General features: G+C 45.9%; 1 protein-coding gene across 1 annotated transcript in view; it reads right to left on the bottom strand.

The window, feature by feature from the left end:
- Positions 1 to 27,355, bottom strand: part of rptor (regulatory associated protein of MTOR, complex 1) — a 146,553-nt gene that overhangs the window by 109,683 nt on the left and 9,515 nt on the right. Inside the window, 2 exon segments of the mRNA XM_080847984.1 lie at positions 16,235 to 16,317; positions 18,125 to 18,227. Coding sequence (XP_080704110.1) covers positions 16,235 to 16,317; positions 18,125 to 18,227 — 186 coding nt within the window.

Here is a 27,355-nt window from a genome sequence, read left to right as displayed (position 1 = left end):
GAGAGAGAGAGAGAGAGAGAGAGAGAGAGAGAGAGAGAGTAAATAGAGACATACGGAAGCAGAGAAACTGTCCAAGAAAGCGGTTGTAAAGTGGTCCAGGAGTGGAAAAACAAAGGTTCTCGTTTTATGGGATAAAAGGGTTTAGATACACATTGCAATAAATGACTTAGGTGCACACATCACAGTTAACCATTAGCGGAGAATAATAACTAAACTAGACGTATCGCACAGCGGTGCGTAATATGACCGCTGTATCAAGCGAGAGAATCAGCAAGAATTAAGGGGAATAACCAGGTATTTTCTGTTCCAAGAAAAAAGTGTTTGTCTTGATTGATTATCTTCCTGGCAACAGACTAAAATGTTGGTTGTATTATTCTGAGCGAAAATGTGTGGATGTGGTGGCTGTACACTGATGGGGTGTGATACCTGTACTGAATATGAGGATGAGTTTGGTTTTATAACAGATATATTGTTGTGCTAGATTTGAGCCTTTGCTGAAATGTTCATGTATAAATAAGCAACAGCATGAGCTTCATTGTATAACTAGCATTTACTTAGTTTTGAGAAAACAATACTAACTGTAGAATAATGCATATCGACATTTATAACAGAAAAGGAGTAGGCCTATATCATAATAATAACTTTAAATATCGCTGTAAGCAGCAATCTGGTAATGACCATCAATAAGTGGTTCTTGAGATATTTAAATGTTTCAGTTGCAGCACCCCCTGCAGAAATTTCCTGATATTTGGCGTGCCTCTTGAGAATTTGGCAGTGATGCAGGGCAACACATTTCGTTAAGTTTGACCCTTTAGATCATAAGATATTGGCCCATGAAGAGCTTGATTTTTGCCTTGAACATTATTCACTCGGTGGCACCACTCCACAAATGAGTCGTAATGAGCTGGGGGCATGCGCCTCCTAGGGGCCAGCTTGCCATGAAAATGTCACAATCTTTGGCTGAATGATTTGAGCTATTGCTAAGTGCTTTGACCCTGCCCCACCTCAGAGGGCGCTAACCAGGTCAAGGGCAACACACACTTAGGGACACAAACCTTTTATTAAGCCGTGTTGGGCAACAAGCATTCAAAGTTTCATGTGGATTGGCTGAAGTCTGAGAATATGATATCACAGACCAAAAATTGGTGGAAAAAACAGAGGCTTTGACAAACACTATATGACCGCCTACCCATGAACGGCAGTGGTCATAATAATTAAACAATGTGAACGCACCGCTAGCAGACTTGCTGTCCGTCCAGTGTTCAATTAAGAGCAAATCGGTACCAGAAACAGTGGAAGAGCCGAAAAGTCAAATCTCCGCACTAATAAGACACAAGATGAAGCCACTGTCTGCTAGTTGCAGCTACTTCCTCTCTTCAGCTCTCATGCCTCCCCCAGCTCTTTTCTATATACATCTTAATTATCCCAAATATTTCACCGGTCATGCCAGCATGTGATGAATGAGCACTTCTGTTTTCCCCAGCTTCCTCCCCCTCACTGTCTCCCAGCTCTCAGAGAGTGTGTGGTGCAGATGTGTCAGTGTGTGTGTGTGTGTGTGTGTGTGTGTGTGTGTGTGTGTGTGTGTGTGTGTGTGTGTGTGTGTGTGTGTCTGCTCTGACTGTTGGTGTGTGTGCATGAGTGCACTGGTGAGTGTACCTTTCTTCTGCCAGCGGTGGGAGTCTGTTTATAGATCAACACAGAGAGAGTGTGGGTAGCCGCCGGTTCCTTTAGGACGGGCACACGCCTTTCCCTCTGTTTGGTGTTTCAGTTAGGCATAGCCACGCGACCGCTCTGACTCAGCCCAAGGAGAAGGCGCGTTTGGGCGTTTGGGCGACAGCCACTCGAGTCTTTTGTTGTGGCGAAGTGCAACTGAAACCCAGCGCCAGCAGAGGCGGCCTTTACAACAATCCAAAACCTTTGCAGGAACAACAACACAAAGTAAACTTTGGAAGTTGTTTGAGAAGTTGAGAAAAATAACAATAATAAGACTTCACATTTGCAGACCTTTCCCATCCAAAAATACATTGTAGCATGTATAAAATCAAACAGAGTGTAGCGAAGGGAGAGTGCGGCCACCCCATCCGGACTCGAACCCAGGTCTACAGGGTGCCAAACAAGCACTCTGACCGCCACACCATAGAGCCTGGCTCAATGGAATTGCAGCCAGAGCAAACATTTATCTGTAGGGACGATCACATCGTCGCACAGAGTAAAGGCAAACGGCTTTTGTTTTGATTTTGGTTTTACTCTCCGTTATTAATAATTTAGCATCTAAAGCTTGGTGTTATTTTTTTCAACGCTATCTAGTAGCTTGTGGGAACAAACATCATTAAACACGTGCGAGCATGATCCATATACCGCCAAAGTGTAGCTACTGAGCAGAAAGGGTCTCTTGCATGAGACGGCAATTTATCACACCAGTTAAAGAATTTATAAATACTAATTGCCCCACCCCCCACCCCCTCATCCCATCCAACTTCAAATGGAACTAGGGATGCCCTGGCCAGACCTAAGGGGCCCAGTCCATCCTGGACCTCCGGGTTATTCAAACCCTGGGCAAATCAGAGTTCCAGAGGCAGCAGAGCCCAAATAGAGCAGACCTCCTCAAAGGCCAAAGCTCTTTAAAGGAGCTCTCAGTTACCACATACAGCCAACACCACCCATCAGAGCTAGACAGGAGATAACAGCGCCTGGAAGAGGCGGTCGGCACAAGACTAGGTGTTTAGAAAGGAGCTGGACCTGAGGGAGAACATGCTAGAACTGACCCTAGTCTCTAAGCGCCTCTTCACACAGGTACTCACTCCCCATCTAACTGCGTAACCCAAATGTTGTTTCTGTCAAATGCCAGCTGGCTGCCTCGCCGGCACGTTCCAATTTCCTCTGTAATCTTGCACGAATTGCAAGCTGACATACAAAGCAGGAGTTTGTATTTTGTTGTAATATTTTTTATTTATTTCTTCACGTACAACTCCCTCCTCGCTCCGGTTTCTCATTTTCTTCCCTTTTCATCTGTGCCAGTTGCCGCTGTCAGCTCACTGACGGGGAACAAGGGAACCGGTCAGCCGAGGTAACAGCTGAACACTCTGAATCTTGGCTGGAAGACGAGTTCTCTCTCTCTCTCTCTCTGTTTCTCTGGCTCCCCCACCTCCCCCTCACCAACACCCTGTCTGAATGCTGAGCAGGGGAGCATGAAGGAGGAAGAAGCCACCCCCACCTTCACCCCCATATCTCCACTTTTTTTTCTAGATCCTTCCATCACACATTCGAGGGGAGTTCAAGAAGTCGTCTCACAAGGGATGCTGGCTCCTTCTGAAGGATTACTCTCATGGTAAAGCCCGTTAAGAGTGGTGTGCCTCCCTCTTTTCATAGAGATTCTTTTTTTTTCGATGGAATGAGGCTTCCCGATTTAATTAAATTCTCCTCTTGTGCTGCTTGGGGAAAGCTCAGCAGACCAAAGGGGTAACAGGAAAAGAAAAAAGAAGAAGCAGACTTCTGTGCTGGCTGTGAAATAAAAAAAAGTACTTTAATGCAACCAATTCAGTCCAAAATAATGCAAAGGGCATTATTAAGGCAAGAATGTGCTTGCGTAACGACCACAATTTGGTGTATGGGGGCTCAAAAGCGAGTTTGACTTTGAGTATGAAATAATACCCACTGATCAAACTTGCCGCATCTAAACACACTCTTTCTCGCATCTCAAAAAGTGCATGTAAACCTTGCATGACATATCAATAGAGGAAGCGTTGAAAAAATGGCCTTGCAACCACACTGGGGGACCACACCACCATCAAGACCCCAAACAGAAGCCTGATTATTGACATAAACACATGTACGCATGCTGATATAACAATATATAATACAATATATATAAATAAATAATATACATTATATGATTCATACATACACACACACAATATATATGTTTGTGTCCTGTACCTAAAATTACAACTTAATGTTTTGCTTAGTCAAACGGAAGAAATAAATTGAGTCAAACTCACTCACACATCATACCATGAGCAGTCATGCGACTGCCTCTACCCAAAGTACACAGAGGTCTGCCAAGTTAGGGAAGAGCTTCTGGCAGCCGCTTTGAGAAGGGTGGCGAATCTGCGGTCGTGCCCGGTAAACAGTGGGACGAGAGGAAATGAGGAGTGACAGGGGACGACGCCGTTGGCAGGGAGGAGGGATCTAGAGCCGAGCCACAACCAGCACCAGATCCCCACTCCCAGGGACACGACCAGCACCAGATCCCCACTCCCCTGGACACGACCAGCACCAGATCCCCACTCCCCTGGACACGACCAGCACCAGATCCCCACTCCCTGGGACACGACCAGCACCAGATCCCCACTCCCAGGGACACGACCAGCACCAGATCCCCACTCCCCTGGACACGACCAGCACCAGATCCCCACTCCCCTGGACACGACCAGCACCAGATCACCGGGACACGACCAGCACCAGATCACCGGGACTCAACCAGCACCAGATCACCGGGACACAACCAGCACCAGATCACCGGGACACAACCAGCACCAGATCCCCACTTCGCGGGTCTTGAGTTGATCTCGGCTGTGGCAACATACGAGACCAGCCCCGATACAGTGGCCAAATACTTTTCAATTGTGATTTTCTTCTCAAATCAAAAGAGGAAGTGCATAAAAGATTGAGACTGAATGTGTCTACTGTGAAGAGTGTCTTACCACAGAAGGGCACAACAGTATTCTTTTCGTTGAAGTTTAATTCTCACTGCCTAACTTGAGAGTAATCCAGCTGTCCACATGAGTCTGTAAAGAGGTTTTTTGGGGGGGAAGATTAAAAGGAAACACACGAGGCTCTAGTCCCAGGGCTGACAGGGTATCCCTGAGTCCGTCTGATCAAAGGCAGAGTTTGCTCTGCTACTGCTGATGGCTCCAGACAATCTGTCAAATAAGAACACATTAAAATAATACCCTGAGGGTACTTACAACCTTTCACTGAGCAATAATTGTCAATGAGCAGAGGGCAGGAAGGTCAAAGTTGAAGTCACAAAGGAAGTGGGGGTGTAGGTCCTACCATCCTAATCCTTGTATTGGCATTTTCTGCCAATTCATGAACAAACGAATAGCAACTTAACTGAACGTAGTCAACTGGTCACCCGGGTATTTAAAAAGGACAAGGCCCTTGCACCTGTTGTGTAGCCAATGGAAGATTAATGTGAATTTAAAACACAGGTTCATCATTGATAGGGATTTGAGATTTAACTCCCGACTTCATATACAAATGGAAAATTAATTCACATTCTGCTTCGCATCCATGAATTTGTGATGTTCGGTATTGATCCATAAATGAAAATGCTTAATATAAATGTACAACTTCATTGTTATTGCAAATACTTGAGTTCAAAATTCATTTCACATCAGATAGTTCAATACATGCTACATCTTTATGCTAAATTAAACTACTAACCCTGTAGGGCAGGGGTCCCCAACCTTTTTTGCACCACGGACCGGTTTAATGCAGGCAATATTTTTCACGGACCGGCTTCAAGGTGTGGCAGATAAATACAGCAAAAATAAAACACCACCTAAGTGCATGAAAAATGCAACTCACCATAACGATGAATCAGTGCTTGGTCTTCATGTGCCGAAGCAGTTTTGAAGGCTTCATTGGCTTGTTTGCTAGCTTGTCGCCACATATTATACAGAGCGGACTTGGTGCTTGAGAATCACCTGTTGCGATAAACCTGTATTTTAAGTATGACTCCTGGTATTGTCTGTTAAAAGAAGCGTTCTGTCCTGGAGGTCCTAGGCTCCTGTTCTGGCACCTCAGTTGGCCTTTTCCGATTTACAAAGAAGCTCTCCAAAGACGTTTGTTTTTTTTACTAATTTTCGCTAGTTTGCGGGCTTATTTTTTGAGTGACGTATCACGTGAACGAGACAAGCGTCTTGACGTGACAGGAGGCACAGGCGATTGTTACGTCCGGGAAAATCCGGTAGGTTTTCAAAATAAAACACCTTTCAGACTCTAATACTTAATACAGCGGAAATTATATAAATGATTTATTCTTTCTGTGCGGCCCGGTAACAAATGCCTCACGGACCGGTACCGGGCCGCGGCCCGGTGGTTGGGGACCACTGCTGTAGGGAATGCACGCTCTAAAAACCTAGGCTAATGGAAGCTTCTAGAAATAGCGTGATAAAGGCTACGTTCACATCATCCTGTGGATTTCCTGGATGACATGCCTGGATGGTCCCACAGAGAACAGTAGTAGACAGTTCTTCAAGGCAGGGATTAGAGAGGCAATTTAGTCAGTAGGGTATATTTAGTCCCCAATGCTCACCTTAGACTAATCCTCGTATGAGAGTACTAATGGCACACACGCATCAACAGACAGATCATGGCCTTTAAGAATAGGAAAACAAAAGAAGTTAAACTCCAACAGCCTAGCTTGGGTTGAAGTGGGTACCAGGCTTTGTCTGTTTGTGGAACTAGCATAAACAGAGCACAGAAAGAGAGGGGAGCGTTAACGATTCTCCAACCAGTAGGATCTCTGGAGCCATTTTCCATTGACCTGCACAATGAAGGGCTTTGGTCAAAAGCCTTTCTGGGGGGAATAGCGTGTTAGGAGAGAGCCGAGAAAGAGCCCAATCAGCAGGAGACCTCTCGCTGTAATGGCTGCCTCTGACTGAGGTGTTTCTTGGCCTAACGCTCCATCTGGCCCTAACTAACGGTGACTGATACGAGAGACCGATAATTAAAGAAGATAAATCACTGGGAGGAGAACATAATATCCATTTTGAAAGCAATTATATGGACACTTCTTTTTACCACAGCGCCATTCCTGATGACTGTGGTCGTAACAGTTTTCGAGATTGAGAGATTTTGGGAGGGAGGAGGTGGAGGGAAAAGAGGGAAATAGTTGATTTTACAGAGCTGAAATTAGATTTCCCTGCATGCAATCGAATTTGGACACCATATATTTACAATACCCAAACAATAAATGTAACATGCACAGCTTGTCCTGGAACTCCTGTCCAATCTGCATGATTCAGGGTAGATTAACAAGAGCCCACAATCACGTGTCAATGGCAGGTGAGCTGCAACTCACTTCTATTCAAGATGGTGACCTCACTCTCTTTTAATAGGTGAAACTGGCAATAGTTCAAGACCTCTTTACCAGTGAGGATGACCTCTGTGATTAACTGCTCACACTGTTCCTGTCTGTACCTCTCCAACAATTTCGACCTCTCTTTCACTCCTTTGCTGGAAATCTCACAGCAATACTCTCTCAAATTGCTTGTCCTTCGGTGGCCTTCCCCTGTCAGGTGAGCAGAGAGAGTGCTTCTCTGGCCAACAAAACCCATCATGAATTTTGTACTTCCAACATATGAAGGTAAGATTCTTTCAGGTGTTCAAAAGGAACTATGCAAACTGTCCTTCTCAAGGCTCTTTGGTGAGCCGGTGAAAGGGACCTTTTGTTCTCCTGAACACCTCAGGCCGAGCAGAAAAGACATGAGTGAGCGAAGCAATGGTTTTTCAAATGTGTATCAGGAGGAATAAAAAAAACTTCATAAAATGTTTAATAAAATGTGAGAATGTCTACTTTCTGTAGCCAACTGTGAAATATTTTGCCAAGATGATCACGTATAGACTGGACTTTTGAATTCACTTCTATTCATCAGATCAATATTCCAGAGTGCAGAGGAACTCACAGGAAGATTCAACTAGCCGTCATAGCATACCAATTGGAAAGTGGTTCTTTATCTGAACATAACAGCACATAAAAGCTTCCAGGTTTCGACTGGAAATAAATTCATAGTAGCTGTAATATCACTTAGTCATACACTTTTCAACTGTGAAACAACTCCTACATTCTATCTTGTTTGTTTACTACCCAGGGCAAAAGGGCTGGATCTGTGATCACATGGGTCTCCCAGGTCAAGGAAAGTCCTCCACTCTACACACGGGCGGTGGCAGTCGTCCAACTCCCTGTTCACCCAAACTGAGCGTCAGACAGGAATAGCGCCCAGACAGACTGGCCTGCCCCTGCTCATCAACAAATGGTGTCACCGGGGTGACGGTAACCAGGACGCCTGTGGCCATTAGCCGTAGTAATTACAGGAGGAGTTAATCGGATTGAGTGCCGAGGTCAGGGTTACATTAGAGAGTACCACAGAAGGGAGAGACTCACTTTAAAAGAAGCCATTTACACAAATCCTAAAACATGAACGCAACACTCTTGTGTATAAGCTGTAGAGAATGAATCAATCTGAGTATGCAAGGCAACAGAACTTTGTAAATGTGCAGCCCTCATAGCTGAAGTGGAGGTCATGCAAACCCAACCAGCAGTTGTCAAATCCATTCCGTCTCTTCATATTGACTCTGCAAGGTGTTTTGAGAGAATATGAATTCAGTAACCTTCAGATTTATTTTAATGTCACGCAGTGTGCCATTTGGTTTGCCACAAAACCACAAAGATGACAAATGAGGTCTTCAGGTTCTTTCTCCAGGACAGGCAGAGAACTGAAAGTTAGGCCATACCTATTTTTTCGTTAGGTCCTGTACAAGCACACACTTTATGAACCCGATGATTTAAAATAGAGAAACAGCAAACTAAAATTCCTGTGATTCCATTCCTGATGACGGTGACATTTTCTAGAATTGAACCTAAAGAATCTAAAACAGATTGGAAGAATAAATGTGGCACACAAAGACTCGGGCCCATGAGATCCCATCATCAGCACAGAGGGCATGGCACTATGGCACGCTTTTCTGTTGGAGACATCTGGTCCGAGAGCTCATTAGTGAAAATTGCCATCGACCAGTGCCAAACACCATGTAGCGGAACCGAGCAAATTAATATATCCCTCCACCCCACCAAACCATACGCCCTTCCTCCTGTTTTTGGAAATAAATACCCACACACTCATAGACACATAATACCAATTATACAGCACTGCAGATGACTGCCACAATGACTTCAGGTGTGTGTGTGTGTGTGTTTGTGTGTGTGTGTGTGTCAAGATGAGAGCGAAGTTGAAGAGCAAGACTTGGAGTGAGTACTGTTGCCTGCATCCAATCCTCTCCAACCCAGCAGACACACACCGTCTGGGCCAGAGGGGATGAGCGTTCTGGGCTGAAGCCTGCCTGCCTGCTACGGGTCTGGACATGGAGGCTACCAAAAACACAGAGGTGTGAAATCAGGAGAATGGGCAATCTCAGTGTGTATGTGTACATTTCAACGTGTGTGCTGTGTGGGGGGTTCAGCAGTTAAGTGTGTGTCTGTGTGTGTCTGTGTGTGTCTGTGTGTGTCTGTGTGTGTCTGTGTGTGTCTGTGTGTGTCTGTGTGTGTCTGTGTGTGTCTGTGTGTGTCTGTGTGTGTCAGCATGGCATGTGAAACTGGTTCTTTCTGGCTGAGCGATGGGATAATGCCATGAGAGTCACCCATCACACTATTAGCCTTGTCACAAGCCAAAGCCCCACACAGACACATAGACACATGCACACAAACACTCACACACGCAGGCCCACTCACTCACACACGCCCCCTCACTCCCTCACTCCCACTCTTAGCACCACCAACACGTCACCAGCTCGGAACATTCTCTAAAACAGGAAGTTATTTTAATCACTTTGTGCCTGAGTCACTTCCTCTGTCACTTAATAAATACCTGAGCGGTGTCCACTTTTTCTTTGCACCTTCTCTTATCAATCAATTTCCACCACCCCCCCCCTCCCAACCCCTCCATCACTTTCTCTTTACCCCCATCCATCGAGACCACCACAGTCACGGAGCCAGCGCATAAATCCAGGACCCCGGCCTCTATCATAATGGGGCTGACTAAATCTAACACTGCAGGCCGCTCAGGCTCTCCCACAATGCCACAATATCCATCATTACGCTGGTAATGGCTGCTGCAACCTTGTCCTTGCTCTGTGGAGTGTGAACTCACACACACACACGATTCTGCTCGCTAAGGCCCACACACTCAAGCCCACACACGTCCTCACACTCTGTCTCTCCAGCCCTGTGTTTGGTGAGATATATAACAATGAGCAGCTCGTGTCCTGCCTCATTGCATCTCTTTGTCTCTGAAGAACATGTGGAATGGCCGTGTGTATTCAAATACGCCTGCTGGTTCGATTTCATTCTCTACCCCTCTCCCCGCTATTTCTCTTCCTCTTACTCAGCCTCAGTGCTATTAGGAGTATCCAGTATTATTGTTAGTCTCTGCCATTTCTCTCTCATTTCTCTCTCTCACTCTCAATCCAAATCCCACAGTAAACCTTAAGCTCCATATTTCCCCTTTGACTTCAATGTAGGATATTTTAGATCAGTGTAGTCATCATCAATGTCTTTTGGGAGGATAACACACCCGAAATACCTTATGAAGGAGCAATGTATGAGTAGTATGTCATTTATAGATTCCCTGTGAAGAAAGAAACTAAAATGTCAATAGTGGGATGGCTTAGCCTCATGAATAACAAAGACTTAAATATCCACATAAGAGTTCGATGGAAATCCAGCTCATATGGTCATTGGCAGATATGGTTTCCCATCACTTGAGATCTAAATCAACACTCAAGAATGCAACCCCAACATGGATGTCAGAGACGGTAAACTGAAGTGAGTAATGAGCTCTGCCAGTCCTCAAAGGCTAAGGCGCCTGGGGAGCACATTTAAGCCCGTCAATAAGGACCCTTTAGGGACGGCCAGTCCCATCCCATTGAGAATCCATTACGGTGACCTATAACAACACACACACACACTCATTCATTCATTCATTCACACACCCCCCATCCGCCCACCCCCTGTTTCCCATTTCATGATGTGTGCATAGATCTGCAGCTAGAGGGGGGTGGGGGTCGGGTGGGGTGGGGTGGTGAAGTGGAGTGCTGGGTGGACATCCATAGATCTTCCTGCAGCGCTAGCGGGCTAACGTACACTAATAGCTCGCCGCCTCCCCCTCTGCGCAGCACATTATCAGGAGAGCAGGCAGGGCTGGGGCGAGGCGAGGCTGATTTGTGGTGTTGCGCCGGTCACCTCCTCAATCCCGCTAACGTGGTTTGTTAGAAGCCTGACAGGCCACAACTCCAGTATATGGAGCGGCGTGGTCGGATATTACGGCAGTCATCGAATGAGCTTATGACTGCATCACTTCATCCTTTACCCCTTAATTTTCCTCTGTTCACTGGCTGGTACTATACAGCATGTGGATATGTTAAGAGGTTTGGTGGTCAGGAGCTTTTCATCTTTAACACCGCCCCAACCATCAGAGTCAACCCCCACCCCCCCTCCTCCTCCTCCTCCTCCTCCGCCCTTTCCCAACACACGGCCTCACAGCCTCGGCTCAATGGAATTTATACATGGGTCGAGTGATAAAGCAAAGTCTTAAATTTAATCAGGAGAAATATTTCGGCAGGAGCAAGCTGATAAATAATTCAGGAACAAGTTCGACAGCACTGGCAGCCGCAGCAGGCGAAGCTTTGGCTGAGGGAAAGGGGGGGGAAAATGACGCCACGGGGCTGATAAAAAGGTAATGTCATTCTGCTGCACCACCTCACGAGTGGTTGCTTCATCTGTGCCGAAGGAACAGAGAAAGATGAAACGACAGAAAGTGAGAGAATAGAGGAAGAATAGAAGAGAGGAGAGACAGGGTTATGGAAAGAGAGAGTGAAAAAATATAGATTGATTAATAACCTTGATGGAGAGGAAATTCAAAAGAATCCATACACCTTGTCTCTAATTGCAACAAGAAAATATCATCATGGTTTATAATGCACAGACAAAACTGCTGGATTAAGACTACAGAGAGATAAGACAAATATTACTCCTCACCACTCAGGAAGCAGACACCCAGACTTTCTCATCTAAACTGAGTTTCCATCTAAACTGCTAATGCTTACTGAGGCAATCCAGTCACAACAAAGCTCAACTGAATAAACCCGGTTGAAGAACAAACAATGGTCGCAGTCACGACATGATCAACAAAGACGATTCTCTAAACATATGTGTCTGGGTTTCCACTGCTGGCCTGCCCAGAGCTGCCACAGACGAGGGGATTGCTGTGGGGAACGGCGGTTTGTATTGGGTAGAGCAAAAGAGAGTGATCTGTTTGTGCGCTGCGGCCAGGATGAAAGCACAGGCCAGATTAAATATTGAAGAGGATCGCATCAGGAGGCCGGGCAGGCAAATCGGGCTCCTACTGCACCACTAGAACAGAGAACCCTGAACATGTAATGGAAAAGATGTAGATGAAGAACCCTGCAAGTGCAGAACACGGGACGGAACATCTAACGGTGAAATGTTGAGGAAAACCTCAACTTGATGGTGCACCACTGCATGTTCCAATTTTGGCACGCCGAGGATGATGACACAAACTAACAGAATCAATAAATAAACAAATGCATAAAAATGAAAAGAAAAGAACATCATCTCAAAGCAGAACACACAGCAGGGGGAAGTGGAACTCAAACACAGATGCCAAAGACAACTGTAGAGGGGCAGAGCGCTCCGCTTTGAGGAGGGGCTTTGAAAGCAAGGGGTGTGCAATTATACAAATAAGGCATGATCATCTGACAACTGTGTGCTTGGAAAACACGTAGTAATGAGGAGAACTCCGCAGCTCTGTGGTTAAACATGTCCCCGGCACTTTGGATGTTTGGTTTCCCGGAGAAAACACACAAACACACACAGCTTGTAAAAGTCTTCTTAATTAATACTGTTGTGGGAGTTGAACATGTTTTACCAAAAAGGAGCTTTCAGCTGGCTCTGTCTGGTATGGTTCCTTCACAATGTCGGAAAGTTTTGCATGATGATGATGATGATGATGATGATGATGCTAACAGGTTTTGGGAAGAGATGAGATACGAAGATTTACAGATCGTTTCGAACACTCTTTCTATCAGTGGTTTTTCAAAGACAGGAAACGCACCCTGGTTAGAGGGACTGAGTTATGAAGAGTTACAGCCAATTACATACGAGATGTTAAAGCCTTATGCTAATGATGTATAACTATGTTTACTCTGTGGTTTGGGCTTTAAAGATGATATGGGGTCGTTAACTGTTATCACTGTTCCTCGCCTTAATATTAGTAACATACTGATCCAGCATCTGCAGAGCTGTCAAAAAAAAACTGTATTGTGCCTTTTCTGTGGGACGATTCAACTTCAGGAAAACTCTAAGAGCAGTACATTCATTTATTCTAATGAGAGTATGGCTAGAAGTGAAATTAATTTCTTTTTGTGAAAGACAGGGCCTTTTTTTTCTGTGACCATGTGTCTGAATACAGAATGCATGTAAAGGTAGAATACAAGACAAGTTAACAAACAGTAATGCCGAGCCAACCAAGCACACGTGTCTCTGAATATGTAGAAACCCACACCCACACCCCGCCCAGCTCAAAGTTTGATCTCTCTCCATTTATGGCCCCTGGCCAGAGTGTCCTCTGAGCCCACTGATGCATAATACCCCCACCATTTGGCATAAGCTCAACATGTGCCATATATCATGATCTCTCCCTGGCAGAGAAGAAACAAGGTGTCAATCAATGACTACCCCCACTGACTCTGTTGAGACAGATATCCACCAACGTCTGAGAGAGTTACCATGGTGTGAAGTGTACGCTGTTAATTAAAAATAACACACATATGTTTTCAAAATTGTTGGCAAGTGAAGCATTGCTGAGAGATAAAGACAGTTGAGTCTCAACATAAAATGAGTCTCTTAAGGTAAAAAAAAAACAAGAACAGCTGTTGCCTGCTGATCACAGAACACCAATTCCCACGCACACACTAGTCATAAGGATGACCTTAAAAACCACTGGGCCTCCAGTAACTCCTCTCCCTTCATGCCCTGTAAAGCAGGACTAGAGCCTTCTCCTCCTCCTCATCCTCCTTCCCCATCTCCCCCTCCTCCTCCTCCGTTTCTCCTTCTCCTCCTCCTTCCCCGTGCTCAACGCAGGCACTTGAGTGGATCCATACTGGGCTCATCGCAAACACTGAAGAGACTGATGAATAATTAAAGCAACAAAAACATGCTGCCGGAGCACTTCATGGTCTTCCTACAGCAACTAAAACACTTAGCATTCTAGCACACACAGTGCAGAGAGGGCACAGAGTCTAAAGAAGGGAAACGCCAACCGCAACAACTGACCCAGACCTACAGGGGGCGAGGTGGAGCTTATAGGAGTTTACAGGTGAGAGCAATAGGGCAAGAAGTGGGTGTGTGTGTGTGTGTGTGTGTGTGTGTGTGTGTGTGTGTGTGTGTGTGTGTGTGTGTGTGTGTGTGTGTGTGTGTGTGTGTGTGTGTTGGGGGGGTGTTGGTGCATAACAAGCTTTTGGCTTCTGTCATCAAGCAGGATTATGGTCTCTAGGGATATGACAAGGTTAACTGGGATCATTCTCTTCTTCCAGTGCCATTGGAGTGGGAGACGAACATGTGCTCATCAGAGACGTGTAATATATGGCTATAGTGGGTATGTGTTGAATGTTTCAGAATGGCGCATGGGAAATGTAGTTTAATCTGCAATGAATGAATCACAAGTCAAGTCAAGTCATACACTCTTTTTAGAGAATTTGAAGAACATGTTAGAACGTTCACATCCAGAAAAGCCAAAGGAGGCTAGAGTTTTTAAAAACAGACCATTGTTTTTATTCATTTGTTTTGCTGCTTTTCCTCCTGGTGGAGTGAAATTCAACACTGACCACCTCAAATCAGGCCTCCGGCCAAAAAAAAAATCGAAACCAGCCATGGAACACTTGTGAGGCTGCCCACTCCTGCGCCTCCTCCTTCTGAATGCAGTGCGTATCGAGCGAGGAAGCGAGGGAGAGGAGCGGAGGGATGCAGGCTGACCCGGCTCCAGGCTGGAGCTGCTGGTCACGGGACCGATCTTCCTCCAGCCGCCCACCATCTGGAGCCACTGACCCCCGCGGCCAAGGGGCCAGGTGACCATCCTGCCGGGCCGAGTTCGCCCCTCCGAGCGGCGGACGTGAAGACGGGGGGGGGGGGGGAGAGAGGAGGGGAACACGATGGCCATCTGGAAGTCAAATTAGTCTGCGAGCCAGGCAAAGTGTGCGAGGAAGAGAGCGAACACCAGGAGAAGAAAGAGGTGGAGAGAGACAGCAAGAGAGATAAGAAAAACATAGAGCGGAGCTAAGAGCCAAGAGAGGAGAGAGTGGACACCCACTCACAGCTGGGAAGGCAGTTCCTGCACTGCTGTTGGGGTGAGCTGGCAGTACAAGTAGTGTGTGTGTGTGTGTGTGTGTGTGTGTGTGTGTGTGTGTGTGTGTGTGTGTGTGTGTGTGTGTCTAAAGAACACAGGAACACAACATGCCAGATGAGCCTGCTGTTTCTCTCTACCTCCAACCATGTATAAGTTTACAAGGGTACAAGCGGAAGACTTTTTCCATGCCACTTCCTTTCTGAGTGTTTCTGAGTGTAACCCACTTCTCCTTCTGCACACTACCTCTGCACACTACACGGAGCCCCAGCACAGCAGGCACAGGGGGAGCCCACACTGCCATACAAACAAGCACATATGCCACTGGGCACGGCTTCCCACAAGACTGCATGTCTGGCCATCGATCTTCTGCAGCAGACATGGTGTATATAGAATTCCATATTGGGGAGTGAGCGTGTGTGTGTGTGTGTGTGTGTGTGTGTGTGTGTGTGTGTGTGCGTGTGTGCGTGCGTGCGTGTGTGTGCCAACATTCGTGAGCATATCGTGTTGCACTGAGCACCGCATGCTGAGCCCTGCTAGCGCATGTGTGCGATGGTGAGCCCAGCGCACATGCGATGCTTTAGGGTGAGAGCATGTACAACGAGAGGGATTCCTCTACTGCATCTCCTGCCTTCTACACATCACATGGCAGACCCCTGGAGCCGTCCACACGATTGCCTCAATGCCCAGATTATCACAATCCCAACGTTCAAACTACAGATTAATAATGTATATGTCATTATCATGTAACATGGGCCCTGTGGCGTAGCTAAATGTCTCACACAGCTCATACAGCTCCCTCACCACACAAGGTGGGAAACAGCTTTATTAAACAGTACGAAGATGATGAAGCCAACAGAGGGCACCATTTTATGGGATTCACTTATCCATCTTAAAATGGTACATAAACCACTATAAATAGAGACGAGAAAGAGGATCAACATGGTTTGATGAGGAGGAGATCAATCTGGGTCCCTTGTAAAAGCCGAATACAATGTGATCATCAGCGCGGGAGTGACTGACTGACTCACCCGAGGCTGCCAGTTCTCGTATTGCTTCTGTAGGTTGGCCCCGATGGTTTCTAGGGCTTTCTGTGGACTCATGGAGAGTGGGTCTGCACGAAGGAGATAAAACACATAAACAAGTCATCAGCGTACAGCATAGCAATCATAACAGACTATATTCAGTCATAACACCTTTCTGAGACCCATAATTAGCTTTGTAAACACTAAGCTAAACATAGCTTCCAAAAACGCTGACTAATACTCTAGTGGCCAATGACTAACCAACATGGTAGCATTTGAACACTACTCTAGTTAGCAAATGACTAACAGAAATGGTGGCATTTAAACACTACTCAGCAATACTCAAACATAAATCTTACAGTCATGCACCACGCCTACCACATGGCAATGTTCAGAAAACAACAGTGACTTCAATGGAAATCAAAGTCAATCTATAGAAAAATGAGCCTCTCGCCTCAAACTGAAACATCGACAAAAAATAAAGGAATAAAGAAAAACAAAGGGGATCAATTTTCTATGGATTCAGAGGTATCTAATTCTGCACATTAGGTAGAGAACAAGGTGGACGGCCAGATACAATGCAGGTGATATCGATATTCTTTGTGCTGGGACAAAGCTGATTATATTTTAGGGCGGTCACAGTTTGTTGGAAAGTAACTGAGGGAATCTATTTTGACAGCACAGTTGGAAAACTTAAATGCAGTGTGCTGCGGTACATGCAGTTCCCTATGCAAATGTTTTTACTTTTATTTCGACAGTTTAAAAAAAATAAAATTCTCCCTCCTGACTACCTCTAATGGACTGGTACAGCCTGTGCGGATGGCACCTGAAGAGGCACCCCAAAATCCCCCCACAGACTGACAGCTCTGTCCCGTGTGTAACCCCAAGCTAAGAGTGCCACTCCGGCATCTGTGCTTTCAAGTTCCTCTGTCTGAGGAGCCGTGCCTGGTGTCCCAGGAACTCAGACAACCTCGAGTTTGAGAGGATGTCACCTTCATAATAGGCACATCAAGCACCTCCTCTTGTTCCTGAAGAGGTTTTTAAACCAAGGCCAGAACCTGGTGCTTCCTACTGTAAAGGTTAAAGAAAAAAAATCACTTTAACTGACAGCACTCTGCTGTCCTCGCTTCACCCCTGAGTCTACAATGTGACAGGCGTCTTCCTCTTTTGTTGTCAAATTGTCTGAGAAGCTCTGTGCATCTCGTCCTGAGAAGTGAAGACAGACACAGGGTTGCGTATTGCCACCAGCCTGAGAGGATGTGGCATTTTGAATGATGCCATCAACCATCTCCTCACATCCCAAACAGGAGTTAACCAGGGCCAGAGGAAGACTTTAGACCGAAGAGATTTCCCAAAAAATGACTACATTTCACCGCTCACTGGACAGAACACTGTGAGTAGCCTTGAACACTGTGAGTAGCCTTGAACACTGTGAGTAGCCTTGAACACTGTGAGTTGCCTGCGGCCTTTGCTGTCAGTCTTTCGATTGCCCTGCTGTCAATCTATAATATAATAAACTAGACAATCACATGTGTCTGTATCTGGACAGGATACTGGTTTGGGGGTGATGTGCAGATTGGTTGAATGAAAAGATGAATAGATAAAGGAAATGATTGGAAGAATGAAAATAAATAAATGGAGTGAGCTGAGAGGATGGACAAATGAAAGAGTGGGCATGTGGATGGAAGAGTTGATGACTGCATGGGTGCGTGTGTATGGATGGGAGGAGGAGATGAGTGAATGGGTGGGTGTGTGTGAATGGGAGGAGATGACTGCATGGGTAGGTGTGTGGATGGGATGAGGAGATGACTGCATGGGTGGGTGTGTGGATGAGATGAGGAGATGACTGCATGGGTGGGTGTGTGGATGAGATGTGGAGATGAAGAAGCCTCTTACCGATCCAGCACTCCAGTCTGGCACAAGGCGAGGTCTTGACAACATCAGGGGGGTCCACTCCCACGTTGAGACAGAGAACCAGGGCCACGCTTACCGTCTTCATCTGAAAGGGTCAACAAAAGGAAAAAACGTCAGGTGAGCACCTTAACACTGACGCTGAGAACATAGTAATGGGTGATAAGTAGTGCCCAAGCCAATTTTTGAAAAGTTACACGTGAGTGGACGTAAATATGGAGTAATGAATTAAACCATTTGCTAATTGTCGACCCTTTAACACCCTGTTGGAAGGTCACAGCCATAGGTAAAACTTAAAGAAAAATGCAAGGTAAATAGTCATGACTTTCAAAGGGCTGTAAGACAACCCTGTCTCTGTCTCTCAGCCAACGTAGTCAAACCTGTGCCAGCCATGACGGACAGATCCAATTATGACAGGACACTCTGCCAGCCCACTGAGTAGGGGAATGAGCCCCAAACGGGAAGATTCTGTCTCTGTGGTCTTTATATTCAGACAACGCAATTCAAACCACCGGTCTATTCAGTTGGTAGTTTGGGGAAATGTATTACAGCGGTTGGACCACACTACGTTCGGACCAGTGGCCGGCCCAGACTATCAAAACATGCCACCCTTGGCCAGTGAGGTCAGGTACACATAGCAACAGTTCCAGGAAGCCAATCAATAGTCCACACATCCAAACACTCACACGTACACAAACACCGAGAGGAGCTGCCTTCCAGTTGTGGTGAGGGTTGTCTGGCACTCGTCCAAAATGCCTTCGGCACCAGCTGGAGAACTCTACACCAACTCACAGGGGTGCCCACACTCAGTAAAGCGCGACACACACACACACACACACACACACACACACACACACACACACACACACACACACACACACACACACACACACACACACACACACACACACACACACACACACACACACACACACACACACACACACACACACACACACACACACAGGCTACTGTCTGAGCCATCACACATAAGTATGCCGAGCTAAACCTGGTGAAGTTTTATCATCCTGTAACCTTAGCATCACTGAGATGCAACAGTTCTACAAACAGAAATAAGTCAGCACAGACTTGTATTGTGGGACGATGCATACAGATACATAAGGGAGACTTCATATCACTGGAGAGATTTTAGGTTGGACAGGACTAAGAGAATGTGAAGGTAAATCACTACAACTTTTCTGCTCTACTGAAATAAGACACAGGCGGATTTTTAAAGACAGCACATGAATTGATTTGTTAAGGTTCTGACACAACCGCGGCGGCTCCTTTTTTTTAACCCGGCACCGGACGATATCCGCGCTGGTATTGGCTTCCTGTCTGTGGCAGTCTATGTCTACAAATCAGTCAGTGGGCCAAACCCAGTGGGCCCTTTCAGCATTGCTGGAACAGCCCCAAACTGAGGAGGTAAAGGATTGATGGTCAGCTGGCAGAAAGGACTGCAAAGAGGGACAGATTCTTTCCAGAATCATCCACAAAGGAGCACAAGGGAACGGACACAAGAGCAGGCCACCAGGACTGACTCAGGCGAAAGAAACACTGCAATCGCTCAATCAAAGGAGAGAGCAGTGCGGACGGCAAAAATAGCTTATCAGTGCGGCAGGGGCTGCAGGGGCTGCAGGGGCGGCATGATGGACGGCCCCGGGGGGGATGGCTCCGCTGACAAGCATTCTGAGGAAGATATCCAGGACCAGGGGAGGTCCCCCTTGACTGATTCCTGATAAGGAAACTCCTCTATGCTGCAAAAGGGAAGAAAAAAGGGAAAAAAACTCAATAGCATACCCCCCCCCCAATCAACTACACCCTCCACCGCACCGGCCTGGGCCTGTTCACAGCTTGCTGGTCAGTCTGCCTGGTGTATTAGCAGAGGGTCAGGGCCGAGCTCAGGGAGCTGAACAGGAGGAGGGTTTGCTGGGTACACACACCCCCGGTGGCACCACATGTGTGGTGGACCAGTGATTGATAAGCCATCCGAAGAGAGCGAAAGTTTTGAGAAATATCAAAACAAAAAGAAAGAAAGACTTTCACAGCCATGAAAAGTGCTGCGGTCAATGCATGAGAATGCCAGTGATGTCCACACTCTCTTGCACTCACAGAATCAACTAAAACCCATAACAAGGCCAACATCCTTTGGCAAGCTCCGGCACCGAACCAACAGGGAGTCAGTTAGTGCCCTTTCAGCATTGCTTTTCGGCATAACCTTCAGCGTTGGACTACAAGCACCTTTCCAGTGCGGTCCAGTGCAAAGCTGGCTTTCCACCTAAATCCCTTTGATCAATGCACTCTGCATAAGTAGCTACCAAAGGAGCACAAGAGAAACAACTTATTGATATGATCATATAACTGGGTCAATTAAAACGGAGGCTGGATGAGTAGAATCTGCAGACCTTTGTATGTGAAACATCAGCACAGCTCTCCTAGTAACCCCTGTTATGTTGTTGTCCGAAAAGGCAGTGAGGCTCTACTACAAGCCAGGTGTTATGGCAGCAGCTTTACAGCAGAGCAAGCCCCTCTCTCACCCACAGCAGCCACTGCAGTCACAGCCCATTAGCACTCTGTCAACAGCAGCACTCACGGCTGGACCAGCAACATCATTAGCCTCGTTAGCCCCGTCGTCAGGGCAGCCGGGTCGTCACGGTTGATCGGTTCCGGCAGCAGGAAGCTCTCGGAGTGTCACAGGTGCCACTGGGAGAGTAATCAATGGCCACCCTGTTGGGATGCGACAAGCGTGACACTCAGCCACAGATTGGCCGTTTTAAAAGTGTTTAGTCCCCCCTTGCTCCGGAGCTCTGCAAACAGCTGAACATCCCAGAACCGGGAGAGCACAGGGGATCCATTAAAACAACAGCAGACGGATTTCCAGGATGGAAGGAGGAAGAGGGAAAATAAGGGATTCTAAGAAGAGGATGCCGATATTGGTGATGTCATAATCTTCCTCCAACTATCGTTTCAAAATACCACGGATTCCATGTTTGTGGAAGTGCACTGATTGCTGGCATGTCACAGCTTCTCCTGTTCCAAGAACACCACTCGGTGACAACAAAACACTGGCTTTGAAGAGGTACACAGAAAAGACAGGTCTCGTACACCGTACACACAGGTCTCACACAATCACACGATCCAAACACAGACTTATAAATGTACTGATCCTTGATCTTTTACGCCAAAATAATTAAGCATTAATGAACACATTCATTTACTTTTGGGTGGAAGCAGGTCAGGCAAACAGACTGGCGATTCAGTGACCGTGTTCTTCTCTCTGCTAATAAACTAGATAATAGTGTCACCCTGCCAGAGCGCTCTGCTTGGGGAAGCGAACAGAACAGAACAGAGCGCGGGGCAGCCATCTAGTAATTATCCCCGCAATTAATGGGGAGTTCCTCCCGCAGCTCTCACAAAGGTCAGAGTGGCAGTGGGACACAGTCCGACCTCATCTACGCTGAGAAGCAGACGGACAAATTAAATAAAGTGAAAAAGAAAGTGAGAGGAAGGGGGAAGATGAGAGTGTGACCGGAAAAATACTGAAAGAGACGACCACTCTCCACATTAAGCCTTCAGCACGATTTACGAGGTGATTAAGTAGACCTGAGAGCTACACTGTGGGAACTCACTCACCGCTGACTAGCTCATCATTTATTGAACACTGACGTGACCTTCTCAAAGAAGACAAACAGAGACAAGACATATATGCAGACGGACAGATATACACACAAAGATAAAGAATGGCATACAGGCAGAATGAAGGTGTGCATGATGATATGTTAGGAAGGACTCAAAAATGGACAGCATTGTAAGGTATCAGAAGAAGAACCAAACATATAGAGTCTACAATAAAATAGGTATAGTGGTAAATTCATAGAAGTACACATTAACGACACAAGATTGAAATGAGAATGTGGGGGCTTGGGGGAAAAAAGGTTTGTTTCCAGGGCTCTCCAATGTAGAGGTCTGGTGGGTTAAGAAACACCCTTTAGAAAAGCTCAGGCTTTGCTTGAAATGAGCTCGGAGACCTTTTGAGGGGCTTTAAACCTGGCAAGAGTAGAGCTCCTTCCACACACACCACAGTAAAAAATGTCAGAGGAACATGTTGAATTTCAGGAGCTTTCGACAAAGACATGCCAGAAGACACATGCCACTACAGAACCCACTACCATGATACAGGGAAACGTATCTAGGAGCTGAGTAGTATTTACACTTAGAACATTTTAGTTTTAGGAAAATGTAACATAAAATATTACGACTCCTTGTAACATTGTACATAACATGCAAGAGGGGTGTTGAATGAATTTGATGAATTTGGTGAAAGCAAAGATTCCTGATGTGGATGGGCTAAAAACCAGTTGGATAGCAAGGTTAATCCATGCGAAGATGAGCATGGCAATAACAGGGAGACTGGGCCATCACGAGCAACGCCATAATTAATGACACAGCGATATTACTTCTTCCCACAGAACATCAAACACTGGCAATTAATGGCACATTAAAAAACAATTTGCATGACAATAATCAAGATGAATGCAGGTGGCTGTCGTGCATCATTGATGCCAGTGTGACATTTGATTTCAGACAGCCGCCATGTGGTAAGTCCATTTAGTCTCCCGATCATTCTCCGGCTCAATGGCTAAGCCCATTTGATGTCTGAGGTCAAGCCTAATCTGTTCCAACATAAGATGTCCAGCGCTTGTGACAGTTTTTTTTTTTTTTCACAGAACCTTAAGTCATTGTACTGTGTTTTCCCTGGTTGCCGAGAGAGACATATTTGAAGATTGGAAATAACAGAAAGAGTTAAGGGGAATAAAGGTGCTTCTCCACATGGAGTTGCAGAATGAAATGGTTTATGGTTCTGATCCATTGATTTTTTTATGAACAAAATTCCTCATTGCAAGAGGATAAATGTGTTACCTTTTACAATCATATTCTCTCATATTCAAGTTTCTTTTTTAATTAATTATTATTTCAAATAGATCAATTGCAAGTTTTTAAAATCTTCACACACCACTGCACCACCCTATCATTCATAGTGCCCACTGGGAATAAAAAATTAATTGCTGATATAATTCATTCCTTAGCAGGAGCATCCAGGGATAGGAGCTAGGAGCTAAAACTCAGTATGGGGGGTAGCATGTATGCCTAAGAAAGCATGAGAAGAGAGGCCAGATTTGTGCCGAACAGAGGAGGTTAACACTCACCTCCATGACCCCGTCACCCATACCCTTTCACCACCCACAACAAGAGCCTCTTTATCAGCTGGGTGGCCCTGACAACTCATCCCACTGTAAACATTAATCTGAATGAGGTCCTAAACAAAATTACATTATAATAAAGGTCTCGGGGCCTCATGGATTTCCAATAATCCCATAAATCCGGCGGCCTCCGGTGGGCTGGAGGAGGGCCGGGGGGAATCACACAGAGCAGCCGCAGTCACAGCCTGTCCTCCAGAGATGCTCAGTCTGAGACTGCACACTGACAGAGCTCCACTGGGGATCATAGCAGGGAGGTAGATAGAGAGACATAGTGAGTGACAGAGAGAGAGAGAGGGAGAGAGAGAGAGAGAAAGAGAACAAGAGAGAGAGAGAGAGATAGTGAGTGAGAAAAAGTCAGAATGAGAATGATAGAGAGACATAGGGAGTGAGTGAGAGAGAACAAGAGACAAAGAGAGATAGATAGACATAGTGAGTGAGTGAGTGAGAGAGAGAGGACAAGATACAGAGAGAGAGAGAGAGATAGTGAGTGAGCAAAAGTCAGAATGAGAATGATAGAGAGACATAGTGAGTGAGAGTGAGAGAGTGAGTCAGAAAATGAGAGAGAGAACAAGAGACAGAGATAGAGTGATTGTGAGGGAGCAAAAGTCAGAATGAGAAAGAGAATGAAAGAAACAGTGAGTGAGTGAGTGAGTGAGTGAGTGAGTGAGTGAGTGAGTGAGTGAGTGAAAAAGAGTGACAGAATGATAGTGATAAAGTGAGCGAGAGAGAGAAAGTCAAAACTAGATGACAACTTGTATGATTTCACACTAAGCTGCCCTTTGTACATAAGTGCAGCTGGATGAGTAAGTCGAGTAAAGGTAGGCTCAACACTACGGAAGGATGCTGAGAGAAAGGGAAACAACAGGCACGATTTACAGCATGCACCGAAATACAGAACAGCATCCTTAAGTGTGTTTTTCCATTCTATGGATCACATTTAATTGCTGAGATATTTTACGGGAAATTTTACTTTCCCTCCTAACGGTGGCAGAGGTAAGCTAATTGTGCCTAGGGCTGTGTGTTGTGTGTGTGTGTGTGTGTGTGTGTGTGTGTGTGTGTGTGTGTGTGTGTGTGTGTGTGTGTGTGTGTGTGTGTGTGTGTGTGTGTGTGTGTGTGTGTGTGTGTGTGTGTGTGCCTGTGAGAGAGAGACTATTCCTTCAATCATTACACATCTGTGATGACTCCTTAGGGCAGTGAAATGTTCAGGCCCTCCCTCTCCCACACCTCTGTCCCTGCGGATCAATGGTCAGTGATTATTCCATTTGTTTGCAAGGATATAAATTAAAGCTATTAAAACAGGGGGAGGCATTGATTACCGGCCATGCCCGGAATGGAGTTCTCATCGCCTCCCTCCTGGCCTTCTTCAACGAACAGACACACACACACAGGCACACAGGCACACGGACTCACAGGCACAGGCACAGGCACACACACACACACACACACACACACACACACACACAATCACACACACACACACACACACACACACACACAGGCACACACACAGGCACACACACACACACCCACACACAGGCACACACACAGGCACACACACAGGCACACACACACAGGCACACACACACACACACAGGCACACACACACACACAATCACACACACACACACACACACACACACGGGCACACAGGCACACACACAGGCACACACACACAGGCACACACACACACAGGCACACACACACACAGGCACACACACACACAGGCACACACAGAAAGACAGAGAAAGACACACACAAACACACACAGACCCACAGAGACACACATACACACAAACACACACAGATTCAGTCTTAATCCTTCAAAGGTACTATTCATCTCCATCCTCAGAGACACCACAATGCTCTGTGGATACAATGTGTTGGTGATTCTTTTTTACCTTTCAGCTGTCCAAGAGTCAGCTATTCTGTTTCAAGTCAAGCAAAACTGATTCCAAATAATTTACGCAGAGAGATGGGAGGATAATAATCATTCCTTGTCTTTTGCATAGGTAGGAACAGCTGCACGTGGAGAAATGTAAGAGGATACTAATCACATTCCTTGTCTTTTGCATAGGTAGGAACAGCTGCACGTGGAGAAATGTAAGAGGATACTAATCACATTCCTTGTCTTTGGCAGATGTAAGAACAGCTCTATGTGGGTTTTCTCTCCGGAGTATCTCAACTTGGTTGCCATGACAATAGAATGATCTCCAAGAAGAGATATGCATTCATACATTGCTTTAAATGTTAATTGCATTTTGCCCTGAGAGAACAGACATACGTTAAAAAATCTGTTTTGCTGCCAGTACATCCACAAATGTCTACTTAACATACACATACACAAAATTAAAGTCCGGAGAAAAATAGACAAGCTTTAGTCAGCAAAGTACAAGGCACTATAAAAAAAAAAAAACTGAGCACATTTTAATAATGCCTGCAAGATGATGATGTCGTTTTCTGGGGGGGAAAAAAATACATCGAAAGAAAGAAAAAGCCGAGCTAAAATGCCGTGCGTGATGTAGAAGCCACAGGGTGGCTGAGGCAGAGAGAGCCAACAGAGGTACGGCAATTACTGCGCTTGATATTCCTCCGTGTTTGTGAGGATGTAGGCTTCACACGCAGGGCGGCTAGCGGTCCCATGGGCAAGAAAAACAGAGAGGAGAGAGGGAACCACTAGTTCCTCTAAAGAAAGCATGCAAAAACAGAAACCACCAGTTCCTCTGAAGAATACATTAAAAACAGGAGCCGAAGGGGGGGGGGGGACTAATTTATGGGTAGGAGCCATGGATTCCATGTCTCACTTATTACAACAATAGATTTATGTTGATGCACCTGTTGTTTGTTTGTCTCTAGCTTTATTTATTCCCTGACTTATTTATTCATTCGTTGAGAACAAAAACACTGGTTTAATTTATTTTTGTTTGTGGCATGCCATCGTGTAATGAGTCTAATATTTAGATAATTAGAAAGTGCATCTTTCAGACCCTGAGATGTACGGAGGTGTATATTGATGTTTATCTGCTGTTGTCCCTGTTATTGACATGTGTCCTAAACCCGTCGTAAGTATTGACAGGGTTGTGACTGGGAAGTCAGACAGCACTGTTGAGCCTTCTGGAGGTGTTGTGGGCTCAAATCAACGAAACACTGACGAAGGAAGATGTTGTTAAGTATTGTTAAGTATCGGAATGATGATTGTAGTGCACCCTGTTGTTATATACCTAGGCGAGGTTGATTGGTATGAGTACTTGCATGTGACGGAGAGAGGTTTGGCCGCAGTGGGAAATCCCCCCACCAATAGCACAAGGATCTTAACATCTTTTCCTGTGAAATAATAATAAAAAAAAAAAAATGTAACCGATTCCTGGTCGCTGGCTCAGGGTGTGACAAACTGTTAATACTCTCAGGCATCACACAGATGTGTGCTAGCCGTACGCGAATCCAGATGTGTGCTGGCCAATAGCAAATCCAGATGTGTGCTAGCCATATGCTAATGTGTGCTAGCCATACGTTAATCCATATGTGTGCTAGCCATGCGCTAATGTGTGCTAGCCATACGCTTATCCAGATAAGTGCTAGCCATACGCTAATGTGTGATAGCCATACGCTAATCCAGATGTGTGCTAGCCATACGCTAATCCAGATGGTTGCTAGCCATACGCTAATCCATTGTGTTTGGCAGGGTCATTAATACCCTATCATTCACCAATAGTGAGTAATTGGCGGGCTGTACAGCTTTAACGCACCGGAGTATTTCAAAAAAACTGTGGCGCTCCCTGGACAGCAATTATGTCACTATCTGCACAGCGCTGCTGAAACAGAGATGCTAGACATGCTGTTTCTTCCCTGGCCTGTGTACATGGTGAGGCTGATCCTGGTCCTTTTAAGATCAAGCTCCAGTCAATAGAGCCTTCCACATCCAGTCCCTGATTTACTTCATCTAATCCAATAATGAGCA

Source organism: Sprattus sprattus (genome assembly GCF_963457725.1).
Source record: "Sprattus sprattus genome assembly, chromosome: 1".
NCBI classification, from domain to species: Eukaryota; Metazoa; Chordata; class Actinopteri; order Clupeiformes; family Clupeidae; genus Sprattus; species Sprattus sprattus.
The sequence above is the reverse complement of the archived record's forward strand: the minus strand, read 5'-3'. Positions and strand labels throughout refer to the sequence as shown.